Here is a 27,708-nt window from a genome sequence, read left to right as displayed (position 1 = left end):
TGTTAGTGCCGTATATGAGATGTTAACGAATATACACAATTTCCAGTTAGAAGACGAAACTGAGAATAAAGAAAAAAAAAGTTCTTCTTTTAGATGCAACGGTGTTAGTGATAACAGACTGTCATTGTGTGTATATTTCTATAAGTAGATATCAGTCGTGAGCAACAATATTCAACAAATCTCGATGGGAGCGACGCGTTCCTGCGGAATGACTGCGCACAGGTTGCTTCGGAATTGAGCCAGAGGTGTCGCTCCCGTCGCAAGTAATTGCATATGTCAATCAGTCCGTGTACCGTCAGCTGTTTGTCGATCAAATCGATGTGATTCTCTCAACACACTCTCCGTAAATGTCAAAATAAAACCGGTTAATCAAGCAAAAGAAATGTTCAAACCAGATGTTCACAAACACACACACCCATTCATACATATTATAGACAGTGGGAAAAACTTAGTGACTCCAAGTACCTTTCTGAAATTCAACCACCGTAGAGAAGCTAGAAAAACAAACGACAACACAATAGCCACCGGTTCGAATACTTTTTTTCAGCACGTATGAAGTAGCAAGTCCGCGCCTTTAAACACGGAGACAGCTGGCTGTCAGAAAGCTATCCGAGTTCATTTGACAATCTTCTCCACGATAGAAGCAACACAAACCCAAAACGAGTTTCATCACAACATATATAGCGAATCCAACTGAACTGATTGTGTACTATTGACCACTGTTTTCGAATAAATCTAAGCTAGTAACCTTTAATTTCACCTATCATGTAATCCTTAAGTTTTAACTATAATGACAAAAAAGAAGCAAAATGAAACTGTAAGAAAAACTCCAATTTAAGCCAATTGAAATAGTAGATGAAGACGAAAAAAGTCGTGTAAAGAGAAGCCAACAATATAGAAAAAAAACGAGTGGACATCAATCTGTTTTTGAAGCAGAGTCATTAAAAATGAAGCATAAATAAACAAAAATGATTGTTTAAATTTAAAAACAAACCAAACTTGCTCCTGCAGTTACTTTCAGATTCCCTCTACTACTCAAAAACCTCTCATTGAGACGAATCATTGCTCTGTACAAAATAATGACTAATTGTAAGCTGCTTCCGAACAACAACAAAAAAAGAATCAAAATCAAATAGCTGTAGAAAGCCAAAGTAAGCAGATCTATTCTAAAAACAAATAACAGATGGACAACATCCTAAAACCATAATATCCAAGCAAAACAACAAAAAAATGTATCAATTCTCTTTGCTCGGCGTGAAAGTGTTGCATAGTTCAGAGATTCTACAGAAGATGTAAATCGTTCACAAACCTGTCAAAGAGGTGTATTTTTCTACCACTGTAGCAGAGAGACTATAAAAGTACTATAATTACCGTTACACTAAGAACAAGAAAAAAAACGCAGAAAAAAGCATTCACTGATTACAACTTTCTCCACACTTTTCCCTGTTAGTCTATCTTAGCTATGATAAACAAAGTACATCGCTGCAACGCAGCTGGAAGCATGATGGCATGGAAACTTGGGCAGCTAATAAAAAAAAACGGTGTAGTGTAAAACTGGGGGGAGGAAACTTTCCGAAGGTATAGACTATCGCAAAATCGTAATTCTACGACGGTGCACGATTAGAGGGCGCGAAAAAAAGAACACGCTCTCGGTACGGTTTGAGCAAAACCAGAAACACACATAAGATGAATAATGAATAAAGAATGTTTCAAATATTTTCACTTTTCCAACGATGTTTTGTTTTTTCTGCTGTGTGTTGAGAAATCCCCTGAACTTGCCTTAATTTGTTTCTTTCAAGCTATTTTAGAAACCAACCAAGACGGAATTCAGCAGACAGCTTGGTGACTGTGCAAACGCCATTTATTAGATGCTGGGCGTAGGAGATTAAGCATAAATATTATTTCGTAATTTTTTTTAAACTCAATATCATAAGGATTTTAGTGACAGTACCATCGACAGCCGAAAACTTCTGTGTGATACGTTTCGCAATACCAAATTCTAATATAAATACTTTGTGTTCTGTTTCTGCTACCATGCTCACTTGCTGTGCAAGGCTGCGGTTTCCATTCCGGGAGTGTCCTTCTTGGCGATACCGGACAGTAGCTTCTTGATCTCCGCGATCGCCTTGCCCGGGTTTAGCCCCTTCGGACAGGTCCGGGTGCAGTTCATGATCGTGTGACACCGGTACACGCTGAAAGGATCCTTCAATTTGTTCAACCGAGCCGTGGTGGATTCGTCACGCGAGTCGATGATCCAACGGTATGCCTGCATTAGCACCGCCGGTCCGAGGTATTTGTCGCCGTTCCACCAGTACGATGGGCATGAGGTAGAACAGCACGCGCACAGGATGCACTCGTACAGACCGTCCAGCTTGGCACGGTCATCCACCGACTGAAGGTACTGAGCGTCACCCTTCTTCTCCGTTGATTCGTTTCTGGGGAAAAAAAGAGAAAGAAATCGATTAATTCTAATGATCTTTACTTCGTGCTGGTGCAGGACAGTTAGTGCAAGCAATTTGAAAATTTTCTTGGAGTCTACAGATGAACCATTATTCTGAAAAAAAAAGCAATACCGAATTGCTTATGCTACATGTTAAAGAAATAATAGATTAAACATAAGTACATATGTTATAACAACAATATATACTGAAAATATCCAAATTACTGAAGAATACTGTATTTTTCAGAAACTTACCCGGAAGGCACCACTCACTACCCATTTTCTTATTTTGTCCACGAAGGTTTTAAGATATGTGTGTGGTTTTAGTACGATTATTACTCATATAATTATTTTTCCAGATAATAGTTTTGTTATGGAAACTATTTCACAGATGAAGTTCGTTTTTTTTATTCTCGCTTATTTTCCGTCGGTCTATTTCCGCCACTGTTGTGGCCAATTACCGACGCCCAGGGAGGCGACTCCACACCCAGGTCCCTAACTCACGACCCGTTTATTAACGGACCGGCGCCAACGGCTTTACTTCCTCATGCGATGGAAGGCGTGATCCCAGAGATTTTTCGCCTCAGAAAATCTCCCGGTGTCGGCTAGGATTGAATCTAGACCAGTTGGGTTGGTAATGAGTGGATCACGCCACCTCACAACCATCGACACCTATGTCGGCGGTGGGATTCGAACCCAGGCGTCGAGCGTGGTTGGCGGAGACGTTACCAACCACACTAGGCCCCCGCTCTTGGTGAAGTTCGTTAATAGATGATCATATTATTTATAAATTACTTCCTCTACTATTGGATCACAGGATACACGGTGCTCTTATAGTTGCGGTATGTTTCGCAATTCTGATTTACGTTTATCAGAACATATGCATGTGGGACTACTTGTGTATATTAGGGACAAGCAGGTACTAGGGGACATACCTAAATGATGTAACTTATTACTGTTCAATTTTTGAACCCTACCTTCCCCTGCCACCGTGTATTTACCGATACTTCATACATGATCGGTCAAAAAAGCTATCGCTCTCACCCCTAAAATGCTATATTATTTATGTATGATCGATGCTCACCCACTGCTTTTGGTCTTGTAATTCTTCAGCCAACTTCAGCCTTTTTCGAATGTTAGTCTAACGACATTTTATAAAAAGTATGCAAAATTTGTTTTATTTTAATGTAACCTACATACCCTCACTAAATTTTGCCAACATCTGACTAAATTGGAGCAAAATCCGTCTCTTAGTTAACTTCGTGCATTTTTGTATTTACCGACTTGTCAACCTATTAAAAACAATATGATAAATAGTAAAACAATCAAAAATCACTTAAAGCGAGGCAAATACCTTCATTTAACCAAGCAAACACGAATGTTTCATATACCGCAACTACAGGAACACCCATTCACAACTATAGGAACTCTACCACAATTATTGGAACAAAAGCGTGCAACATATTTTAGTTAATTTCAAACCTCAAAGTGGGTTCAAAGCCAATTTTAAGGTGTAAAATTATCAAATAGAACCCATTTCAACAGAAAATAGTAAAACGTACCAGGTAGATTCGTTTTTCTTAGCCAAAACATGGCTAAACATGCATAACTCGTGGTTAGCTCCTCCACTGTTGGGTCATTTACCCTGTCTTTTTTTTTCGAGTGAAAAACGAACTTTGTATTCTCAGCCAACTACATCTAACTAATTTTGATCGATCTCAAGTTCAACGTCTTCATAAGCAATTTTTCGCAAGGTATCCACAAATATCTTTGAAATGTTGATTGAAGTGTTGATGAATAACTATTTGCATTTGTATTTTAGATACAACCTTCTACTTTTTTATCTAGTCTTACTGTTCAGAAAGATAACTGAGTTTATTTTTTTTTTTGCATAATAAGCTTAAAAGTTCCGTTATAGGGACCGAAACAAGTTAATTTTTCACAATTATTGCTCGATTCCAATGTGGTATTGACGTGGGACTACGTCTTTGTTTACTATACTGGGATGCATTCTGTAAAACAGGAAATGAAACTGGCAAATGTTGCGTCAGATTTCAAACGCTAATAACAGCATAACCATATGATGGATAACAATAACCAATATGTTGTTAGATAGATGAAATGTATAACAATATTGTGATATGCTAGCTATCACTCTAATATCATTGCTAAGCGGTAAAATTGATAAAAAGTTTCAATAACAAATTTACGTGAATAATGAACCAATTACATGCGAGCATTCCTAGCACAGACGACGTGAATGGACACCATCCGTCTCCCCGTTCCAATAGGTCAATTTATTTTTGCTTCCATGAGCTTAGACTAATATGATGTCTCGAAGGTAAAAGTTTTCTAAAACGTTTGAAACAACCCCCATTCTTGAACAATTTCTAAACCTGCTTTCAGAATAGCAATGGGCGATATTGTATCGGTATCGGAAATATCGATACTTTTGAGACGATATTTCGATTTTTTGGATCGATACACAAGCGTCCGATACTCGACCGTATCGATACTGAAAACCGCGATATTTGTATCGATATTCTTTTATGCATACGGACCAGCTAGCTGACATGTTACAAGGGCTAACATCTCAATAGGGGTCTTCACATCGAGCTCGTATACGAATACCGAGCCGTAAACTGCGTATCTTCCATTACTCGTCAATGGAGGTTAGTATTTTTACGGCTGGGTATTTGTTTACGAGCTCGACATGAATCCCCCTAATGTGTACACGAGATCACCGCCACTTTTGATACGCTATGTTATGCTGTCTGTCAGTGTCAGTGGAGCCCAAACATCGTAGAACCGCTGCGATGTTGGCTGCGATAAAGCAAAGCAAATCGGATGGAGATGCCAGCTAGTTGATACGAGCTGGAACCACTGAAAAGCTACCACTGTCAGTATAAGTATCGCACAAGTCTATTTGCACTAGCAAAACTTAAGCCTGTATTACACTCTTTGACCAAGCGTCAAATATTTGGCACTTTTTGACAGATAAAAATTTGGTCGAAGATAATTATTTGTCACTCTCCAATTTTAACATGAGGCAAACACGGGCAAACAACAACCATGATGTCAAATAAATTTGACCATTATGTCAGAAGGTCAAAAATTTGACCATTAGACAAAGAGTGTACTACAGGCTTTAGATGAAGAAATAGATAGAGAGAATATTGTGAGCCAAACGAACTGTCAAAATCTGAGCCAAACGCAGCATAGGGCCAAATTCGAAATTTGTTTTACTTAAGCCACACATTTAAGCCACACATTTCAATAACAACGAGTTCTCAAATACTTTCAAAAATAGGCATAGCTCTACGTTGCATTATTAAGGCACAAAACTTATATTGTTTCTCTGACAATTGATTAAAATATTGTTTGTTTACATTTATACTCAGCTTCATTTGTTTTTATTTCAATTAATTCTACTTTCTGCGTTAAAATGCATCCACAAACCCCTCAAACGAAATTCAACGTTATCAGAAATGATGTTTGGTTTCGATTTAGTTGGGCTATTACCCAACGAGCGGGAGCCCAACTAAAACGTAGCCCAACTAAACATAGCCCAACTAGCGAAATTTGACTGTATTTTTAAAACAAATATAAGTTTTCTGGTTACACTGTTCAGATCGAATATTTGCAAGCGGAAACTAACTCATGCTTTCCGTCGACACAAGCTAGAGTACAAGTGAAAAAAAAATTGCAATATTTATTAGTTAGAAAAATTCAGCGGTAGACTTCACTATCTTATTTTCGCTGACATATCTAACTTTTTTATGTCATCAACTTCCTCATCAATTAATATGGAAGTGTGTCAATAATTTATACAAATAAGACGGGAGCTTCACAGCCCATTGGGCCAGTGAATACAAATCTTTAAGATATAAGTTGTTTAATTCATTTGTTTGCCAAAGCTCAGAATTTCTGCATTACCTGTATGTATTTGTTTGTGAAGTCATTTGATTCATGCTGCTCTAGAGAATGCGGATAGATACCAGAAAAACAACAAAAAGTCGGCACATCAAATTTTCATTGCTGGAAACCACCAAAATTTTGCTGATTTTTGGTGTGCTGTGCTTCCAGCAATCTGTTCAGCAAAATGAAATTTGCTAATTATTCAGTAATGCTCAATTGCATAAAAGTGACAGGTCGTTTGCTGCATGTTCGGTAAAACAAAATACAACTTGCTGGTTGTCAGCTATGACAATTTGCTGTTCATTCAGCAAAGCATAAATCAATTTGCTGGTTAACCAGTTAATTCAAGGGAACCATGTTTCCGTCAGGCACCAGATTCCATCCGCCCATCGGATCATAGGCAAATTACTGTTGAACTAGAGATGTATGATTATCATTTCAACTTTTAAGTTCATCTAGCCCAACAAGGACTTAGCTATGGTCCCATATTCGCTATCAGGAGCTTAGCGATGATCCCGTACCAGCTGCACAGCGATTTGGCGCGTTTTACTAATGACAGCTTGACGTAATTTTTTGACATATCAATTCTTTTGCTGGATTCCAGCAACCATTCATTTACTGTTTTCTGTTCGGCAAATAGTTTTGCTGTATTTTCGCGAATCACTGAATCGAATACTGGTTTTCAGTAAATTCAGGGTGATATTTAGTGAAATTTCCCGGTGTTTTATTTTTAAAACATATGAGAAAAAAATCAATTTTCACATGCTTATTTGTGCTTTGCAAAAATAGTGTTACAAAACTATGAAAAACATTCCTCCTTCATCGTGTTTAGCTGTTTGTCGACTTTAGCAAGTACCTTCATGGTGATCTGCTGCACAATTTTCGCCCTCTTTATCTCCAAATCGTTGACAATCTTTGCCTTCTCGCGCTTTTTTGCTTCCTTCTGCATCTTTCTCTGTCAACCTTCTCTCGAGCTTGCAGTGCTTCTGTATCAGGATGCCAATGAAATGCGTGGGATGAATTCAAGAGTTGGGGCATAGAGTTTTTGTCTTCTAGAAAAATGTCCTCAGGCAGGAGAGGAGCTGGCAACACGACTAACCGATAATACGTGCCCCGAAAGCAATACGTTAAAGTTATTGATTTATAAGTGAAATGAGGGGCCAAACTTGCTAAAAAGTGTACAGTTGTGATCTGTGATGCTTTGTTTAAGTGAGAAAAGTGGAGGTTTTGTGAAAAACACAGTGTTCTACGCGTGGAAGTTATAATTTATCCACGAAATCAAATTAAAAATTGTTAGGCCAGTTAGGTTGCGTGAGTGTGAGTGCCTACTTCGTGCGTCGCGCTAACAAGCGGTTCATTATTAACGTGCGATAATGGAGTGCATATGGTGGTGTGAACGAAGAGAACGGCACTTCCTGGAGAGCGGAGAGAATAGCGTTGCGCTGTGCTAGTCGGCGTTTATTTCGCTGGCATAGGCATAACCAAACTAAAACAGATGAATATATGTTTTTTGTATCAAACATTTCATGAATGTAATGCTATGTGTGTAGTGGTTTTTAGCGGGCTTTGGACTTTGGCAGAAGCGTGAATGTGTGATCTGTTGGGTGCACGAGGTGTGGTAGCTTTTCGGCTGCGAGTAGGGTTTTTTTTGTTTGCACCATGAGTCTTGAAATGTTTTACTTTTTTCTCCCACAAGTAAAAGCAATGAGAATCGTCAGGTGAGGTAGGTTAACTTATCAGCGGGCTCGATACGACATTTTTTTTTCCGTGTTGGGTATTTTCGTCACTGCGACCAATTTTTTGATATTTTGTGACATCTCGATACGACATACACGATTCGCTTTTGGAATTTTTTTTTTTTTTTCTAATTGGTCCGCGTTCGAAAACGTGGTATCTGGTGGATCATCACATAACCATATTCGAAATTGGTCGCGTTCGAATATGGTTTACATCATGTGATGATCCACCAGATACCACGTAGTTGCCAGTTTGAGGAACGACGTAGCGTGCCGTTTTGATTGTGGCCGTTATGAATGTTTAACTGTTACAGTTTCGATTGCCCAAATCGAAAACAGAGTGCAATTAAGATGTTTTTCTGGAGACTTTTTTCGTGTGGTTTTGTGTAATAGTGTTGTTTATTAGAATTGATGGTAGAATAGATTAATTAAGTTGTATTTACTGGTGTGCCGTGTGCCATGAATTTTTAAACGCACTGACTCTCGCATGACAGGTAATAGAAAATTCAATGGAGTCGAGTTTGACTTTCGAGGATTATTTAGTCAGCCTGAAATAATCATGATTGGTTTGGTCCTGTCAATAATTTCAAGACTTTTGATTAGTATGTACATCTACACCTGATGTTTGCACTTAATGTTTTAGATGCACCAAGCTTTGCCATTTTTCTATCTTTCCAACAGTATCACACCCATTATAATGGGTATGCTCAACTTAGTAATGAGCCAATATGACGCATAGTATACTTTGAATCCGTCATCTACCACGGTTTTGCACGGTCAGGCTTCAAGTAGGGTTTTATTAGCAAACATGTTCTCACCTCGAGAGCAATGGTGTGGTTTATGGAAGCTGGGAGTATGGTGCAGTGATAATAAATGAAATCTTATGCTTCACTTTTCCGATTTTTCTAGCTTTTGGGCTGTTTATGTTTTGTATACAATGTTCCAAACATGACTAGGTCGGCATTTTGTTAACAAACTTAAGACCATATATTGGTCAATATGGAAATTTGCATTTTTAAATTATTAAGGCTTTGCATGCATGAAACTTTGCCAATTTTTTTTATTTAATAGGCAACATTCGCATCGACAACTAAGATAGAATCGGCGTGAAAAGTCGTGTCCCCGAGTTTCTGCGTCGGTAGGAGGGAATAGAGCGGTCGTGCATAGTGCTTCGATGTAAACTGCGTTTCCGGCTCGGGAGCATTTTACTTATATGAACGTTTTTAGAATATAGTGATTTCGAGGGCCATACCCAGATACTTGTTCATGTCTCACTGTGACTGTTTAACCGAAGATTTCGTCCGGTCGATAAATATCGCGATTAACGAAAACACAATGTATACCCTCTAAAGAATCGCGTCGGCCGACGAGCAGTCGTTTCTTCGAAAGTACTCGGGATTGACAAATAGCTGATGGCTACGAGTAGCAAAGGCTACATCGCGGACCGTTTGGCAAGAAATATACTCATGGTTCGTTTTCGTAATAAGCGCGCATCATTGTTATATTCTGTTTTTCAGGTGTGTTTTCGCGGGATCGTATCGTTTTTTTTTAGAGCAGACAAAGTGTATACGAGAAACGTCGTTGGTCGATTTGTTAGGTAGAAATGTCCGGTTGAACGAACCCCTAGACTCCGCCTCGATACATTCATGAGGTCGAATTATCTAAAGATAGATCAACAACGCGCCCTTGATTTCGGTGTAAAGAGGAAAAGAGGATCACCTTACGAGGAGATACCATTTCATTTGAAGTTGTCCCAATTTGATCAAAGGTCTAGTATTCTCGCGTACGATTTATTGTTGCGGTGTTACATTGTCAAACTGAATAAATTCGAATCGCATTATGAATATCGTGGCGAATATAATGAACTTGTTTGCGCGATACTTGTTCTAAAGAACCCGACACTCGAAACCAGCGCATCGTCTACCAAAACGAACCCTGCTGTGTACCTTGCCCTTTCTCCAACATCCCAGTGATTTCTCGTGGAAGTGCAGAGGTGTTCTCGGCTTCCAATAAGCGAGTATCACGTCAACATTTTCCTATACAAATTCCTTCTTTGACCTGCATTCGGATGCGGCCGGCGCTGGTATTGCCTAATACAAAGATTAAGGTCACCAGTTTTTACACATTGAGGATGCATGTTGGTCCCAAGCATCATCTGTTGGTTCTCTGTGTAATTACAGCTGATCTGGCAATAACGGAGTAGCAACCGCGGGCGGTCAATCATGCTCATGCTCAGAAAAATGTCCTCAGGCAAAACTTCAAGCGGACTTTGGGAAGAAGAGCCTCAGAGTGACCAATGAAAAAAATGTACATGAAACTGTCTAAATGCATTATGCAAAATGCATGAAACGTTGAGATCTGTTATTTCAAAACAAATTTTTTTTTTTTCGAAAAACTTCGATCCTGGGACTTTAAAACTTTCGAGCTGGGGTCAATGTAATGTATAAGAAATTTTCTCATGGTCCGTAAAATAAATTCAACTGACACTTTGAATAAACAATTTGAAAAAAAAAATAATTTAGCTACTGTTTGTTTTTGATATAGAAAAAATTTGGGAAATCTTTAACAAATAGCTCTTCAAGGTGGCGTCTTTCCCCAACAAAATCAAGTAGTCAAAAGGTCCAACACAGAATGAAAATTTTTTTTTTGCTGCTTGTGGTTAAAATCATACCAAAAATCGGGAAGAACAAACCGGGTAGCTCCGTTCCGGTCCGGTTCGAAATAAAATCGAGACTCGAAGTTTCCGGTCCTATTTGACTTTTGACCGGTTTCTCCCCGATGCGATGTCGAACACTATTCACAAGAAGTTTCAATACGCCTCCCGCGACGCTGATAACTTTTTGACTTCTTTAAAATCTGACAATATATGTTACGGAACAGTAAATTTATCCACCTGATCAAGCCTGATTTTATTTGACGCAGATCTTGCTGCGAAGCCGCTGTCGACTTTAACTGAAACCAACAACCAGCTTTCCCCTATCCGGCAGAATCATGCCAGTTAGGTAAACATAAAAAAAACAGGGTCTCATGTTGACATTTCCTTAGAAACTGTTGAACAAATAAAGCGGCAGACATGAAGGAGGATGATTTTCCCGGCGTGAAGCCTAATTTCCCGGTTTTCCCGTATTTTTTTCCCGGTGATTTAAAATTCCCGGCTTTTTCCCGCTTTTCCCGTTTTTCCGGTAAAGTGGCCACCCTGAGTAAATGTATTTATCAAAAATTCAAAAAATGATCTCAGCTATAGTATCGATACTTCTGGTATCGATACTTTTTGGCCGATATTTTGAGTATCTCGATACTTTTGGTTTTTCGGGTATTGATACTGAAGTATCGATACTCTCCGTCGTATCGCCCAATGCTATTTCAGAACCTAATAAAAACTGATGTCTTGAAAGAAAACATGCCAGTAAAAGCAACAGTACCAGTGGAGTATAGAACCGCAGATCTCTCGTCGTCTATGATTCGTACTGCAGCGGTACTATTCGTATTGTAGTGGTACACTTTTGTTCGTACATTTCTAAACGTGTGCAGTCGAGGAAAAACTGCAATGCTGCTGTTGATGGTGATTGAAAGTTTATCTCATAAATATGATTACCGTAAACTGGGGTGACTTTGATCAACGGGGTGACTTAGATCACTCTACCTCTTTTTTGAATTTGTGATAAAAAACGCTCGAAGAGCTGGATATTTGTCTTAATCCTCACTGATTGTGTTTAGATATGACTACATTGCTACTACCAATGCATTTCCTGCTATTCAAAGAGTGTTTTTTATTCGTACATATTAATTTAAAAATAAAGTAGATTTTGAGCAATTTTTATGCATAAAAACAATCCGGTCAAGCAGACACAAAACAACAAGCTGCGATACGTAAAGTTTGCTTTTATTGTTCCCAGATTAGATCGTAAGATGAAAAATATTAATGAAACGATTTTCATTATTATTTTTCTAAGTTTTCCCCAAAGGTAATGTTGAGTCCCAATAATCTCGACAGTGTATTACATGTTTTCTTCTTAACGATAACCCAAGACGTCACGCAACATGCAACTTTTGACTATTGGATAAGCCATATTCCACGTGGACTAGTTTTTGGTGATTTTAGACCACTTCCTCTCTTTGTTGACAGTCGTTCATGTCTATTCTAAAATTTTGTATGAGTCATGGACATTTGCCAATATAGACTGTTGACGTGGAATGTGAACAGCCCCTTAATTGCTTTTCATATTTATAAACTAATTTAAGTCATTTTAGATTGTTCAAATTTGTTAAAGCAGCAAGTTTTCACTCCAAATACATCAAATCAATTAGGTGATGAAAGTCACCCTAGAATGATGATTGATGTGAAAATTTTAGAGCATCCTTAGAAACAGCAGAACTGTTGCTAAACTTGTGAAGTAATGACTGGATCTTGCTCAATACATGCCAGTACTCATTTTAAAAATATCAAACAATTTTATATTCAGTATGTTCCTAAAATATTTAAAATATACTCAAAAAATACAATAAATACCAGGGTACCATAAATTACTCAACAAGAATTATGAATTTTTGCAACGGATATTTATTTAATTTTATCTTCGATATTCACTAAATAATCGTATATAGAGCTGTATGCCACCACGGGTCGGTAATTGGCGATCACCGAAGGCCACGGAAGTGCTCACTGCTAGCAAGCAGTCCCGGACCATCAGCGGGAGCTAGCCTAGGTCGTGGCGAGATTCAGGCACTGGGCCGCTGAATTCTCGCAAAAGCCACACTGGCCGGAAGCAGCTCCGACGGAGCGAGTAGTGCCGCTCCCACCACCCAAATGCACTATACCGCCCATTGGGACTGATGCCAGTAATGTTCCCAATTACGGCAACTGGTCGCATCACTATAGGATACGAGTCGGATTTCGTTTTCGTACCATGATTTTGGGCTGGCACCTGCGCCGAGCTCCCTTAGTAATGTCGTGTGATAACGGCTTGAAACGGCGAGATTACAACCGGTGCAGGGGTCTCCGTCCCGTAAAACCTGGCAGGCCTTCCAGTACGTTCCGAGTCCATTGCCTGGTGGGAACCAGGCAGGAGTAGGATCAGATGTCTTTTCCTGACTTGCGCCGGTCGGGGGTGTCATAGTTGCCCATAAGGCGCTATGGCAGCCGCCCCTAGCCATGGCCTCACTGCTCCGGCATAGACTACCTTGGGACCATTTAGGCGACTACTCCATTATGGATAAGGATAGCGGCTGGTAGGGGGACCCAATTAACAAGAATGCAGAAAAACAAAACTCTGGAGATGGGGGCAGATGGGTTGGAAAACCCATTTGCAGTCACTGAGTCGTTGTCGGACATCGCCATAATCTCGGACCCCTACCGAATTCCTTCCGGAAACGGTAACTGGATTTCGGACGGGTCCGGTATGGCGGCAATATGGACGACGAGCAGGTTCCCGGTTCAAGAGATAGTGTCAACTTCAAACGAAGGATACGCGGTTGCCAAGGTGAACGGAGTGTACTACTGCAGCTGCTATGCTCCGCCTCGTTGGTCTACCGAGCAGTTCGCAAGGATGATCGACCGAGCCACCGGGGAGCTGATCGGTCTATCACCGTTGGTAGTGGCGGGCGACTTCAACGCATGGGCAACTGAGTGGGGAAGTCGACGCACAAACCAGAGAGGCCGGATCTTGTTGGAGGCTTTGGCGAAGCTCAACATAGATCTGGCCAACGTCGGCTTGAAGAGCACCTTCAGTAGAAACGGCGCGGAGTCGATCATCGATGTGACATTCTGTAGTCCAGGATTGATCACGAACTGGAGGGTAGACGATGGCTACACTCATAGCGACCATCTGGCGGTCTGTTATAGCGTAGACTGTAAAACGAGACCGCATGTGGCGAGTAGAATTAACACTCCAGCTCCTCGCGGGTGGAGGATACCACACTTCAACGAAGAGGTATTTGCGGAAGCAATTAGACTAGAACACGAGGCAAGCAGAATTCGTAACCCGAGCGCTGATCAACTTGTTGCCATACTTTCGCGGGCGTGCGACGCCACTATGCCTAGGAACCGCCAGCCTAGGCATGGAAGGCCACCAGTCTACTGGTGGACCGACGCGATAGCGGACCTCCGCAGAGCGTGTCTTCAAGCGAGAAGAAGGATTCAACGTGCGCGAACCGACGAAGAAAGGGAAGATCGTCGAGGGGAATTCAGTTCCGCAAGAGCGGCGCTTAAGAGAGCAATAAAAGCTAGTAAACGTGCGTGCTTCGAAAGACTGTGCGCTAGTGCCAACACTAACCCGTGGGGTAACGCCTATAGGATGGTGATGGCCAAGACTAAGGGTGCGATGGCGCCCGCAGAAAAATCACCAGCGATGCTTGAGCGGATCATAAAGGGACTCTTTCCACGCCACGAGCCAAATCCTTGGCCTCCGGCTGGCGAGTCACTTCACCGACGTTCCAGTATCTCAAACTCAGACCAGAGGTGGTCGGCCAACCTGCCGAACACCCAATATATGAGTGACGGCGTTAGCCGTGCCGAGGCAGAGGAGGCGGAAACGGTTACGAATGAGGAACTCATCGCGATCGCCAACTCCCTGAAGGTGAGCAAGGCACCGGGATTGGATGGGATTCCGAATCTGGCTGTGAAGAAGGCCATCAAAGAGGCCCCCAGACTATTTCGGGAAGTCATGCAGAAGTGCCTGGATGACTGTACATTCCCAGACAGATGGAAGCGACAGAAGCTGGTCTTATTGCCGAAGACAGGGAAACCACCTGGTGACCCGTCGGCATACAGACCGATATGTCTGCTCGATACGGCGGGTAAGGTGCTCGAGAAGGTTATTCTCAATAGACTGGTTAGGTACACCGAATGTGCAAACGGTCTGTCGAGTAACCAGTTCGGCTTCCGAAAAGGCAAGTCTACGGTGGATGCTATTCTGTCCGTCACCAAAACAGCAGAGGTAGCACTCCAGCGTAAAAGATGGGGCATTCGCTATTGCGCAATCGTCACGTTGGACGTGAAAAATGCGTTCAATAGTGTTAGCTGGGATTCCATAGCCCACTCGCTTCGGAAACTAGACATTCCGGTGTCTTTGTACAGGATTCTGGAAAATTATTTCCAGAATCGTGTGCTAGTTTACAGCACAGACGAGGGTCAAAAATGTGTCCCAATTACCGCAGGGGTTCCACAAGGTTCCATCCTGGGCCCGGTACTGTGGAATATCATGTACGATGAAGTGCTGAAACTAAAGCTCCCCCAAGGGGTTGTGATCGTTGGATTTGCGGACGACATCACACTTGAGGTCTACGGCGAGTCGATCGAGGAGGTTGAGTTGACGGCTTCGCACTCTATAAGCGTCGTCGAGGACTGGATGCGCTCCAAAAAACTGGAGCTGGCGCATCATAAGACGGAGATTTCAGTTGTCAATAACCGCAAGTCGAAGCAACAGGCGTTGATCAGTGTCGGGAATTGCACCATCGCCTCTAAGCGCTCCCTGAAGCTGCTGGGGGTGATGATCGATGACAAGCTCGCCTTCGGGAGCCATGTCGAATATGCCTGCAAGAAGGCTTCAATGGCTATTGCAGCATTATCTCGCATGATGTCCAATAGCTCAGCAGTGTACGGCAGCAAGCGGAAACTTCTAGCTAGCGTGACTTCGTCCATACTGAGATATGGCGGGCCAGTGTGGTCCAAAGCATTAGGTACTAGTAAACATCGGAGTAAGTTGGAAAGTACCTACAGGCTCATGTGCCTGAGGGTTGCGAGCGCGTATCGAACTGTGTCATACGACGCAATCTGCGTCCTGTCCGGCATGTTGCCTATCAGCATAGCCATTAAGGAGGACGTAGAATGCTTCGATCAACGTGACACAAGGGGCATACGAGGTACCAGAAGATCATTCTCGATGATCAGATGGCAGCAGGAGTGGTCCAATTCCGCGAAGGGTAGATGGACGCATCGACTTATTCCGGATGTATCCGGATGGGTCGGGAGGCGCCATGGAGAAGTGAACTTCCATCTGACACAGATTCTGTCAGGCCATGGTTGCTTTAGGCAGTATCTACACAGATTCGGGCATGCGGGGTCCCCCATGTGTCCCGAGTGCGCGGATGCGGAAGAGACTGCTGAGCATGTCTTCTTCGTGTGCCCTCGTTTTGTGCATGCGCGGAGCGACATGATGGTAGTGAGCGGGCCAGACACCACTCCGGACAACCTAGTTCGGAGGATGTGTAAAGACCCAAACATTTGGAGGGCGGTTTGTACAGCCGCCTCTCAAATAGTTTTAGAATTGCAAAACAGGCGACAGGTTGACCACCGACACGCCAGTGTTAGCTAACGGCCAGTCTCCAGGTTAGTTAGCTAAGTTAGCAAAAAGACCTAAAGAACCAAGAGGGTGCACAGAGCACAAGAGCCGCTCCCCGAAGCAATACCTAGCGGTGGTCCCGGGGAGTATTATGGGCTGGAGACTGAAGGGGTTTTAGTGGGTCCGGTCACTGATTCAAACCAACCCCACACTCCCTGAGGTTGGTCACCTCAGGGGTTTGGATGCAAATTTCCCCTTCACCTGAAACAAAAAAAAAAAAAAAAAAAAAAAAAAAAAAAAAAATATATATATATATATATATATATATATATATATATATATATATATATATATATATATATATATATATATATATATGTATATATATATGTGTATATATATATGTATATATATATATATATATATATATATATATATATATATATATATATATATATATATATATATATATATATATATATATATATATATATATATATATATATATATATATATATATATATATATATATATATATATATATATATATGTAACAAAAAATACCCTAATGACAGTGTTTAGTCCCACGTCACCATTTTATACAACCCTAGAGCTGTATACCTTGTAGTATTTATAAATTCATACACATTACAAGCATAAGTTTGAGCAAGACAGTCCATCCGAGTCTCAAACGAAAACTATACAGTACTGGATCTCCGCATAATGTTGTTTTCGGAGCACGCAGGACGAGTAAGCTCTGTAAGGCGGAAAAACACTAAGATGTTCCATATGCAATCCTCCAATACAGGAACGGAATAGTGCCAGGCTATGCGAGGGCTCATGCGAACTTGCTGAACAGTGTGTCTGCTCTATCACCGAGCATTGAATATAACTGTGACTGTAACAAGATCAAAATAATGTAAGATCAAAATAATGGTCGCAATAGCCCAAATCTTACAAAAAAAACTTATCCCGTGTAATTCGAGGATACAGGTGGGGTTCCAAGTTCTGAGTACTTCAACTGTGCTATCAAATAAGTAATCGGTTGTATTGTTCCTCCGCAAAGACCATTAAAAAACCCCTTGATCTACTCGTCAGCTTCGTCATCTTAGAAAGCAGCGTTCCTCAGGGTTGAATTACTGCAAGGGCCCGGTTTTAAGCAGTGCTTCATAGCGGCTTATTCGCGTAGACGGTGTTGCTGATATTTGTTTGGTTTTTGCGTGCGAAATAGAAGGAAGGAAATATTTTTGTTTTTGTCATCACGTACGTTTTGACAATTACATATGAGAGTTCACATAAGTGCGAACAGCCTACAAAATCTTTTTCAACGCGAATAAACCGAATTAACGCGACGGCGAAGCATGCGGTCTCCTGCTCGTCAATCATCGGAGGGCGCCAAATGAGTGGGCGAAAAATTTAAAAAAAATTGAACTCGAATTATAATAATTTCAATATCCGGCTTACATATATCGAATTTGGACTTGAACGGACACGGTAAACGTTAACGGATGAGTTAACGGACAGTTTATTTAAAAACGATCCTCATGATTAAACGTCGTGATGGGGAATGACTGACAATCTTCTCCATCAGTACGACTTGAACTGCCTTGCAGAACGGTCGCATTTTACCAACAGCTCGAGGCTTGTCTTAGACTACCGAGAGATATTGGAAATATTCCGCTTTCAACAGGTAATCTTTTTTAAAGAGTATCTGTTGAATTGCAAAGTATTGAATTTGTTTTTAACGTTTAACGAGTGATTAATGTGTAAATTTGTGTTGACAAAATTTGTGTAAAGTGAAAGTGAAGTGAATTTTGTCCAGAAATGCCAGGACGAACTAAAAAGGGGATCCAATTATTGTGACTATTTCGTGTTCGTGTTCTGGATTTACAACATCCACTTCACATCAGAGTGTCTATTGAAAAATATGTTGCACTACCAGAATATCGGCGGTATGAACAGCGTTGTTGATGATTTCCGCGTTGCCGTCTCGGATCTTTGCTACGATATCATAGTTCTTACGGAGACATGGCTGGATTCCCGCACACTTTCTCGTCAGGTGTTTGGAAATAACTACGAGGTTTTCCGTTGTGATAGGAGCTCCGACAATATTCGCAAATCTACTGGTGGTGGCGTTCTCGTGGCTGTTAATTCCAAGTTCGAAGCCAAAACTTCAGTGGATGCTGTCTCTTTGAGCCTTGAACAAGTTTGGACAGCGATCAAACTGAGCGATCGTAAGTTGTTTCTCTGCGCTCTGTACATACCTCTGGATCGAGTACATGAGCGTGAATTGATTGTTGCTCATTGCTAATCAGTCTTCTCAGTGTTGGAAACTGCAAAAGCAACAGACGAAGTTATGGTGTTCGGCGATTTCAATCTTCCCCGGATTTCAAGGACAGAATTTCGAGACGGGTTTCTCTTTCCGGACTTGGATCATTCGAGCATCCATCCTACTGCAGCTTTACTTTTGGATTGCTAAAGCTCAGCCACACTCACTCAAATTTACCATATTACCAACCAGAAAAACCGCATTTTAGACCTCTGCTTTGTGAGCGCCCAGGACACGGCCCCATTTTTATGCGAGGCCCCTGCTCCATTGGTTAAAATAGTCCCCCACCACCCACCATTATTAGTAACTATAAACGCCGAATTGAAACGCGACCTTGACATTGCATCCGCTACCGTATCTTACGACTTCCGTAAGGCCGATCACCAGAAAATCGCTGAGTTTTTCTCCGAGCTCGACTGGAACTCTATTTTTGACTCCGTCGATGCCGATGTCGCCGCTCAAACTTTCTCCAACTTGTTGGCCTACGCCATCGATCGATACGCCCCAAAGAAGTGCCAGCATCCTGCGCCCCGACAGCCGTGGCAAACGAGAGAACTTCGGCAGTTGAAATCCCAGAAGAGAGCTGCCTTGAAAAAATTTACTAAGCACCGTACACTGTCCCTAAAACGTCATTATGTGAGAATCAACCACACCTACAAACGTGCCCGTCGAACGTGCCGCCAGTAACACCCCACAGTCCGGTCAAACTTTGAACACTTTTCATTTAGACGCGACGATGATTTCTAGAGCCTGCTGCAAACTCAAAGCATCATTAAACCCGGGTCCTGACGGGATTCCGTCGACGTTTCTTAAAACGCAGATTGATAACCTAATATCTCCGCTTCTGCATGTTTTCCAGCTATCTGTCAGTTTCGGTGTCTTCCCGTTCTGTTGGAAATCGGCGTACATGTTTCCAGTACACAAGAAGGGAAACAAAAACGATGTGAGCAATATCGTGGCATCACCTCGCTCTGTGCTGTTGCCAAACTGTTCGAGCTTGTCATCATGGGGCTTTGCTCGCTCACTGCAAAGCTTTCATAAGCACTGACCAACATGGATTCACAGCCGGTCGCTCCACCGCAACTAATTTACACTAATTTACTCGTACATCAGTGACAGTATGGTGAAACGTGCTCAGACGGATGTCATTTACTGACTTGACAGCTGCTTTCGATAAACTGAATCATCGCATAGCCGTTGCAAAACTTGACAATCTTGGAATCAACGGGAATCTTTTACTATGGTTTCAATCGTACCTTACCGGTCGCCGTCTAACCGTTGCTATTAAGGATTGCCAATCCTCTTATTTTGACGCTACGTCTGGAATACCGCAGGGAAGTCACTTAGGACCGCTAATCTTCCTGCTCTATTTTAATGACGTGAACCTAGTTATTAAAGAACCACGGTTGTCTTACGCGGATGACCTCAAACTCTATCTTCAAGTTCACACAATTGAAGACTGTCACTTTCTTCAACGTCAGCTAGATGTTTTTGCCGATTGGTGCCATCTGAACCGTATGGACGTTTATCCATCCAAGTGCTCGATTATATCATTTTCGCGAGCAAAAAACAGACTATACATTACCAATACGCTTTGCTAGGAACTGAGATCGAGCGCGTAAACCAAGTTAAAGACTTGGGAGTAATTTTGGATTCCCAGCTCACTTTCAAGCCTCACATTTCGTTCACTGTCGACAAAGCCTCTAGAGTTCTGGGATTCATCTTCAGGATCGCTAAAGACTTTACGAATATCTACTGCCTTAAATCATTATATTGCGCATTATTCCGCTCTATACTGGAGTACTGCTCGGTTGTCTGGACTCATTACAACTCATTACAACAATGGCGTGGAAAGAATAGAGTCAGTTCAACGGCGCTTTTTGAGATTCGCTCTTCGTAAACTGCCATGGACGGATCGCTTCCGTCAACCAAGCTATGAAAGTCGCTGCTTATTAATTCGTTTGGAGCTTCTGTCTGTCCGTAGAGACACGGTCAGGGCATTGTCCACCACTGACCGTTTACAAGGCCGCATAGACTGTCCCGCTCTTTTGAAACAAGTAAATATAAACGTGCAACCTCGTGCTCTGCGAAACAATTCGATGCTACGACTGCCTGCTCAACGAACTAACTACGTCATTTTTGGCGCAATGGCTGGTCTCCAAAGGTTGTTCAACAGAGTATCTGCTCTATTCGACTTCAATTTATCTCGAACGCTTCTTCGTCGGCGATACCGTTTATTTTTTTCAAGATCTGACTAGTTCAAATGTTATATTGTTTGTAATATGTAATATTGTATCTCGTTGTTCAAATGTTATATTGTTTGTAATATGTAATAAATATCTCTGAAGATATTTTAGTTGTTAGCTTTAAGTTACACCATTTGGGAACCTGCTTGCCTGTTGGTGAATATACCAAATAAATTTGATGATTGACAAAAAGCGTCATTTAACGGGTTATATATTAAACTCAGATATTTTTTACTTTGCATATGTAGTGCAAGTATAAATATATTCCTAAAGTTTTGGTATATTTTTTTGTAAATCATGCGACGAAGACGCATAGTCGAGGGCAAGGAAACGAGGCGGCACTAAGTCGCCGTAGCTTCAGCAGTCCGAGCCCCGATCCAGAAACGCCAGATGTTTTTCAAAAATTGTCTGCAACTGCTCGAAAAACCGGAAATCTCTGCCTGAAATCTGAAAAAAAATCTCGATCTGCGTTTTGCAGATAAATTTGAACATCTGAGATCTCTGCCCCGATCCCATAACAGTCTCTATCTGTACAGGTCAACAGGTAGAAGCTGAATGACACAAGATGCACAACCGAAGACGTATTATAGCGTTGGTCGGAACTTCGGTTTTGTAAAAGAACTCGTCAACACGACTAACTCACACCACGAATCGCACAAACAATATCGCACGCTCAGCCTTGGGGCTAATAGCGGTCTCGATCAACTAGAAGATTAGTTGAGAGAATTCGTTATCGATATTGTTTTTTGGCACATTTTGTATGTATAGGATAAGTACAACGATACACCGTGCCCCAGTGCTGAATCGAGAAAATTTCCAGCTCGAAAAGTTTCACGACTCGATCGGGAATCGAACCTGATATCACAACCGTGTGGGAGAGCTAGCCGACCGACATCGCTAACCACAGAGCCACGGGGACCACGAATCGCACCAACGGTGCCCTTGAATTGGCGTGTTATTTTTGTTCGCTGCACCAACGATATTTTCATCAAAAATTTTGCTTCTATAGAAAATGTATGCATATTCGTCCTTGAAAATCTTGCTCAATTTTCATCACGTGAGAAGATGGTTTGAACAGTTATCATATCACAAAAACTCTTTTCACTCTTCTTAAAACACATAGCCTTTGTAAAACTGCATCTGCTACATCATGTCCTATCCGGTTTTATTGAACCAGCAATCGTAATAACATCGAAAATTAGCGAGAGATTTAGCTTCTATGCTGCAACAGTAAGACCATCGGAACGCTGGTTCATGGCACTATAAAATGCTGTTTGACCCTTGATCTCGGAATTTCAACACGGATTTGTCCAGTGTCGCTCCACAACCACGATCTTGATGTGCTGCACAAATATGCTGTTCCAACAGATGGAACTACTCCATCAAGTTGACTCCGCTAAACTGAACGTTTGCCTAAGTTTTTGACACAGTATCACACTACATTCAACTTGTTCGGAGTCTTCTTCAATCACCTCCGGCGTTCCACAAGGTAGTATTCTGGAGCCGCTGATCTTCGTATTACTCGTGAATGATTTGTGTCCCCGTATATCATTTTTCAAGCAGTTATTCATAGATTACCTGAAGATTTTAAGGATCATCACTCACTTCCATTCTTGATTGTTTGGTTTTCCAATGCGATATAACCTATCTACTGCAGGGTTGTGAAGAAAATGGAAGAGAATCAATGTTGACAAATGCAAAATAATCTCCTTCTCTTGTCACCACGTAGCATTAACATGAACATCTTAAAAGGTATATACTGTTTTTGGATTATCCGGCGATCCAGCTTGCATCTCACGGATATCTTTGCCCTGAAGAAACTGTAATACCCTCTTGTTCGTAACTAGGGTTTGCAATATTCCCGGGAATCGATTTTCCGGGAAACGGGAATGAAAAATCTTATTTCCCGGGAATTCCCGGGAACCGGGACGGAAAATTTTTTAGCAAAAACAATTTTTAGCAAATTTTAAACGAAGTTCATCAGTAAAAGGTAACAAAAAATTGATTACAATTTCATACAATTCGCATGAAAAACAAAAAAAGAAACAAATGAAAAACAAAACATATTCAAGTTAACGACAAAAATTCATGATCGATTCTTGTAGCATATATTTGTCGAAAAGGAGGATTAAAGGTCGTCAAACAATCGCTTCAGATTCGCTTAAAAATTCCGTTAAGCTCAAAAATGTTATTTCCTTCTATAAGACTTTGCTCAAGTCCGTTGAATTACCGCTGATGTTCGATTTCTAGAACACTTTTAAATCACCGATTTCAGCTCTTGCTACATTCAATTGAAAACTGGTATCCGAGACTTTCAGTTTGTTGAAGAGAAAACTGAGCGTTAGGCAGGCATTGGACGAGGAAAATATGCGCTATATTTGGTACGGATTTTTTGGGCAAAATATGTTGTACACTACAGTAAATATTTACTGTTTACTTGAGCGGTAGCAAACATATTCCCTATTTTTTTATTAAATATATTTGCTATAACATTACACGGTGCGATTTTTTTTTAAATAAACTTCGTCACAAATCTAGTTTTTATTGACAGAACAACTTTTCAAACCCTCTTGTATTTAATGTCACCATTGATTGGAGCGTAGGACTCCGAGGAAGAATTTTGGTTGATTAACTACGTTATTTCGTTATTTCGCCATTCGGTGGTTTTCTGTGACCGAGACAAACCGGAAAAAACGATAAAATATTAAATATTCAGTTCAATACGACTTAAAACAAGCCAGTCTCAAAAAATTTGAATATCTACTAATTAACATGTAAAGATGATTTTTACGTTGAAATACCATATTGACTTTGAGTTTTATTAAATGATTTATTTCAGGTCGCACCAGTTTGACTAATTAAATTTTATTGCACAATTGCATAAGAAACTATAGTAAATCTTACAAAAATTCTCGCAGAACTCGAGAATCCCGGGATCCCGGGAATCAATATTTCTGTTCCCGGGAACCGGGAATCCCGGGAAAAGCTATTTCCCGGGAAATCGTTCCCGGGATTGCAAACCCTATTCGTAACCTTCTCGAATACTATAATTATTTTGTTGAAGCAGCCATGCGTTAGAAATGGAAATTGTAAAATTTAGAAATCTCTATATTCAAAACCTCCAAAGATTTGAAGCTGTAGAAAAACTGCTCAAATTAGTTAAAAAAAATCATGTACCAATTTCAGCAAAATTGCAAATAATCGATTATTACGAAATGTTCGACAAATTTGGGCTCGATTATCCTCAGACTCGTTCATTAAAGCATTTATAACCGCAGCCGGATTAAAAAGGCAGAGGTGTGGTACTAAGCACAGAGGAACTAATAATGGAATAATGAGGTGAAATGTTATATAATCACAAAAGGTGGCCTTTTTCTATGCGTTGTTAGACCTGATTTAAGCTGACAATGCTGAATATGTTTATAGTTTGGGTCCTTTTCTGGCTTTGTATTAAGTTCTAAACCCAGTGCCGCTTTTAATATTTTAGCCTTTTCCTAGAGCATCGATTATCGTCTTCCAAACGGATAGCGTAAGCATTCCTGAATACCAAACTCGATGCCGACGAATACCATGCGTAATATTGAAAAGGTAATTGAATTAAGGACGAATTCTGACGACAGTTGTCATACACAATTAAAATAAAAAAGAAGTTCAGGAGGACTCTAGCACGCGTCGCGATTGCAAAGTACAAACTGTGACATCTTTTCACAATTCTAACATTCAACAAATGATATTAGCCTTCTACGTGTATTCTTATCTGCTGGCAGATGTGTGCTCACAATAAATTTCAATTTGTGTTCGCCTTACACGATTGAGTCTTCAAAGTAAGTTTTTCATGACCAAATGCTTCGTCCGATAGACTCATTTTTGACTTTAACATAATTCAGCATCATGAATGGTTTCATAATTTTGGCTTATTTTTGCCTAGAAGCATTGTTAAAACATTCTTAAAAACATCTTTTTTGCGCCTGAGCAACATAAAAATACACGATTTGATTCGATTTTCTATCAACAGAGTTATTCCAAACGCTCACTTTCCCAAAAACCTACTGATTTGATATATTATTAAATTTTCTTTCTATCTCAAAATTCGGTTAAGTATATTTCTCATCTGGCAGTGACAATTATTCATTCAATCATTCTAATAGTATGAAGAGTTTCGCTTCTCCATAAAATCACTTCAAATTAAAAGAACAAATGCTTAAAAGCTGTAGTTAGGTTAGATTCAGGAATCTCTAACTTCGAGTGAGATTCCAACTGGTTAACATGTAAATTTATAGTAACAAATCAGTTTCCATTCGAAATTATGCTAATCTTCATAGAAAACGGATTAGTAAATGAAGCAAATCTAATTCAAATTTTACTCTAGCGAAACATAAATTCAAAGCTTCTCCAATCCAACTTTTTTATCAAAGACATAATATTTATTGATGCATCGCACCACTCCCAAAGATAAGCCAAAATTAGATAGGCTACAAAAAAACAGCTGCACCAAATCAAAAAGCATACTCACTTGCGCTGCAGCCACGGTTGGATCGACCGATACTGATTGTAGAAGTTGGTCATATCCGGCACCAGATCCTTCACCACGTACATGTGCGGCAACGGATAGATCTTGGTCGGCTTGCTAAGATTCTCGGCGTCGATCTTACAGATGCAGGCCAGCGTGTTGACGCCACCGATGTTCATGGCGCACGAGCCGCAAATGCCCTCGCGACACGAGCGACGGAACGTCAGAGTTGGGTCTATTTCGTTCTTGATCTTAATCAATGCGTCCAGCACCATGGGACCACAGGAGTTCAAATCGACGTCATAGGTCTACGATGGATCCGAGTCATAATATCATTCAAATTTTGCTATTCATGATTGCGTACCTGATTATAAGGCTTCTGATCCGGCTTGTCCGGGTTCCAGCGGTAGATTTGAAACTTCTTAACCTTTGTAGCCGCAGCATTGTTAACAGCAGCCAGGTGAATATTCCGAATCTAAAAGACATAACATAGTTCAACTCAATCTCGAAAACACTTTCTACAAATCATTGTCCCCAATGTCAAGGCTGTTCCAGTGAAGGTTAGCTTTTAACTAATCTTTTAATCACTCACATCCAAAAGCTAATCGTATGAAAACAGTAGACCAATTTTGGCAAAATGCCAACTGCGAAGCAGCTTGTATAATCAACGGAGCACTTTTCCCCAGAACCCGCTCTACGTAAACATTATATAATACAAATTTTTATTTTTCATCGCAATCACTGCGGCACAGCGAAAAAATGACTTGTTATTGCACAACACCAACTTACCTGCCCGAAGGCTCCACGGCAGGCCAGCAACATTTTGAGGTCACAAACTAATGCCATCGGGGAGGATATTTCTCGATATCGGATTCAACCGGCAGGAGGTAGTAGACACGCGCACCTTGAAAACTAGAACCGATTCAGTAACTTTTCGCAGGCCAAATCACTTGCCCCAAACGAGTGGAACGTCACACCGCGCTACGAGGCAAGAGAACAATGATGATGTGTGTTGGTGAGAAATGGGAGGAAAAGCGAACGGAGCAAAATTTTCTGTTGTGCTTGCAGTCAGCGTTGCCATTGTGCCAGATAAATCTGGATTTTGCCAGATTTCTGTTTGCGCGCCAGACAAACAGACAGAGGGGATTCACTGCTGTCAAATTTCATATATGTGTGCGTTATCGCAGATTAACTCTGGTCTATGACGTTTGTTGGTCCGTGATGTTTGTAACTATGAACAATAATGGGGGAAAAATCACTACACAACACAATCATGAAAGTTTTCCGCGGTTTCTCGAGTTTTGATAAAAAAAAACATTCCAATTCTATAATATTTCACATCGATCATTTTCATGACCAAAAGGAACAAAAACCAAAACAAACGCCATGTTGCCGAAGATGTTGGTTGCACGATGTTTGACAGATAGATCCCCCCTGCAAACAGATAAACCTCAGAATCTGCCAGATATTTGTAAATGAGCCAGATATTTGCCAGATTTCATCCGCGTCGTCTCACAAAAAGGTCATTAATGTGAGATGGACCGTGCCTGGCCTACCTACACCCGGCGAGAGCAAAAAAAAAGTCATTACTTTCAATTCTGCCAGGAATTTTATCCAAAAATGAGTGACAGATTTTTGCCAGACTTTTTATTTTCGTTTTGCCAGATTTTATTCAAAACTTAGTGGCAACGCTGCTTGCAGTGCAGGCTGCGGGATATGTTTAGTTGCTAGCTTGCTTGCCGGTCGGTGCTAGAGACTGTGTAATTCGCGTTGACGGTGTTGCTGATATTTGTTTGGTTTTTGCATGCGAAAAAGAAGGAAGGAAATATTTTTGCTTTTGTCATCACGCACATTTTGACAATTACATATGGGTGTTCCGGTAGGCGTGAACAGCCTTCAAAATCTCTTTCAACGCGAATAACCCGAATAAAGAGATACGCCAAGAGAAAAGCAGTAAATATGGCAACACTTTGCTAATATTTTATTTTAAACAATTCTGGCAACCACATTTATTTTCGCATGACTTTTCACACGCACTAGAAAGTGTAATGAAATTTCGAAACTTTGTAAGGATATATTACTGAGTTTCAGTGCTTGTTCATACAATTATAATAATTTCCAATGCATCACTCATAACATGAGCATGACGAACACATTTTTCGTTGAAACCATAATTGCACGTGATTCACAGAATTTAAACTGATCGCAACACACATTCTGTGCGAAAAGTAACACGCATTAGTTTGTTTA

The 27,708-nt window shown here is 40.9% G+C and overlaps 1 protein-coding gene across 1 annotated transcript; it reads right to left on the bottom strand.

Annotated features, from left to right (window-relative positions):
• Window positions 1-1,826: 1,826 nt before the first annotated feature.
• LOC129725705 (succinate dehydrogenase [ubiquinone] iron-sulfur subunit, mitochondrial) lies at window positions 1,827-26,538 on the bottom strand. Its single transcript, XM_055681799.1, has 4 exons — window positions 26,248-26,538; window positions 25,823-25,933; window positions 25,462-25,766; window positions 1,827-2,435 (listed from the first exon to the last, which is right to left on the bottom strand). The coding sequence occupies exons 1-4, from the start codon at window positions 26,302-26,304 to the stop codon at window positions 2,039-2,041; spliced, it is 870 nt and encodes a 289-aa protein (XP_055537774.1). The 5' UTR covers window positions 26,305-26,538; the 3' UTR covers window positions 1,827-2,038.
• Window positions 26,539-27,708: the final 1,170 nt, after the last annotated feature.

The sequence above is a fragment of the Wyeomyia smithii genome, chromosome 2 (assembly GCF_029784165.1).
Source record: "Wyeomyia smithii strain HCP4-BCI-WySm-NY-G18 chromosome 2, ASM2978416v1, whole genome shotgun sequence".
NCBI lineage: Eukaryota > Metazoa > Arthropoda > Insecta > Diptera > Culicidae > Wyeomyia > Wyeomyia smithii.
This window is presented reverse-complemented; position numbering and strand designations above follow the sequence as displayed.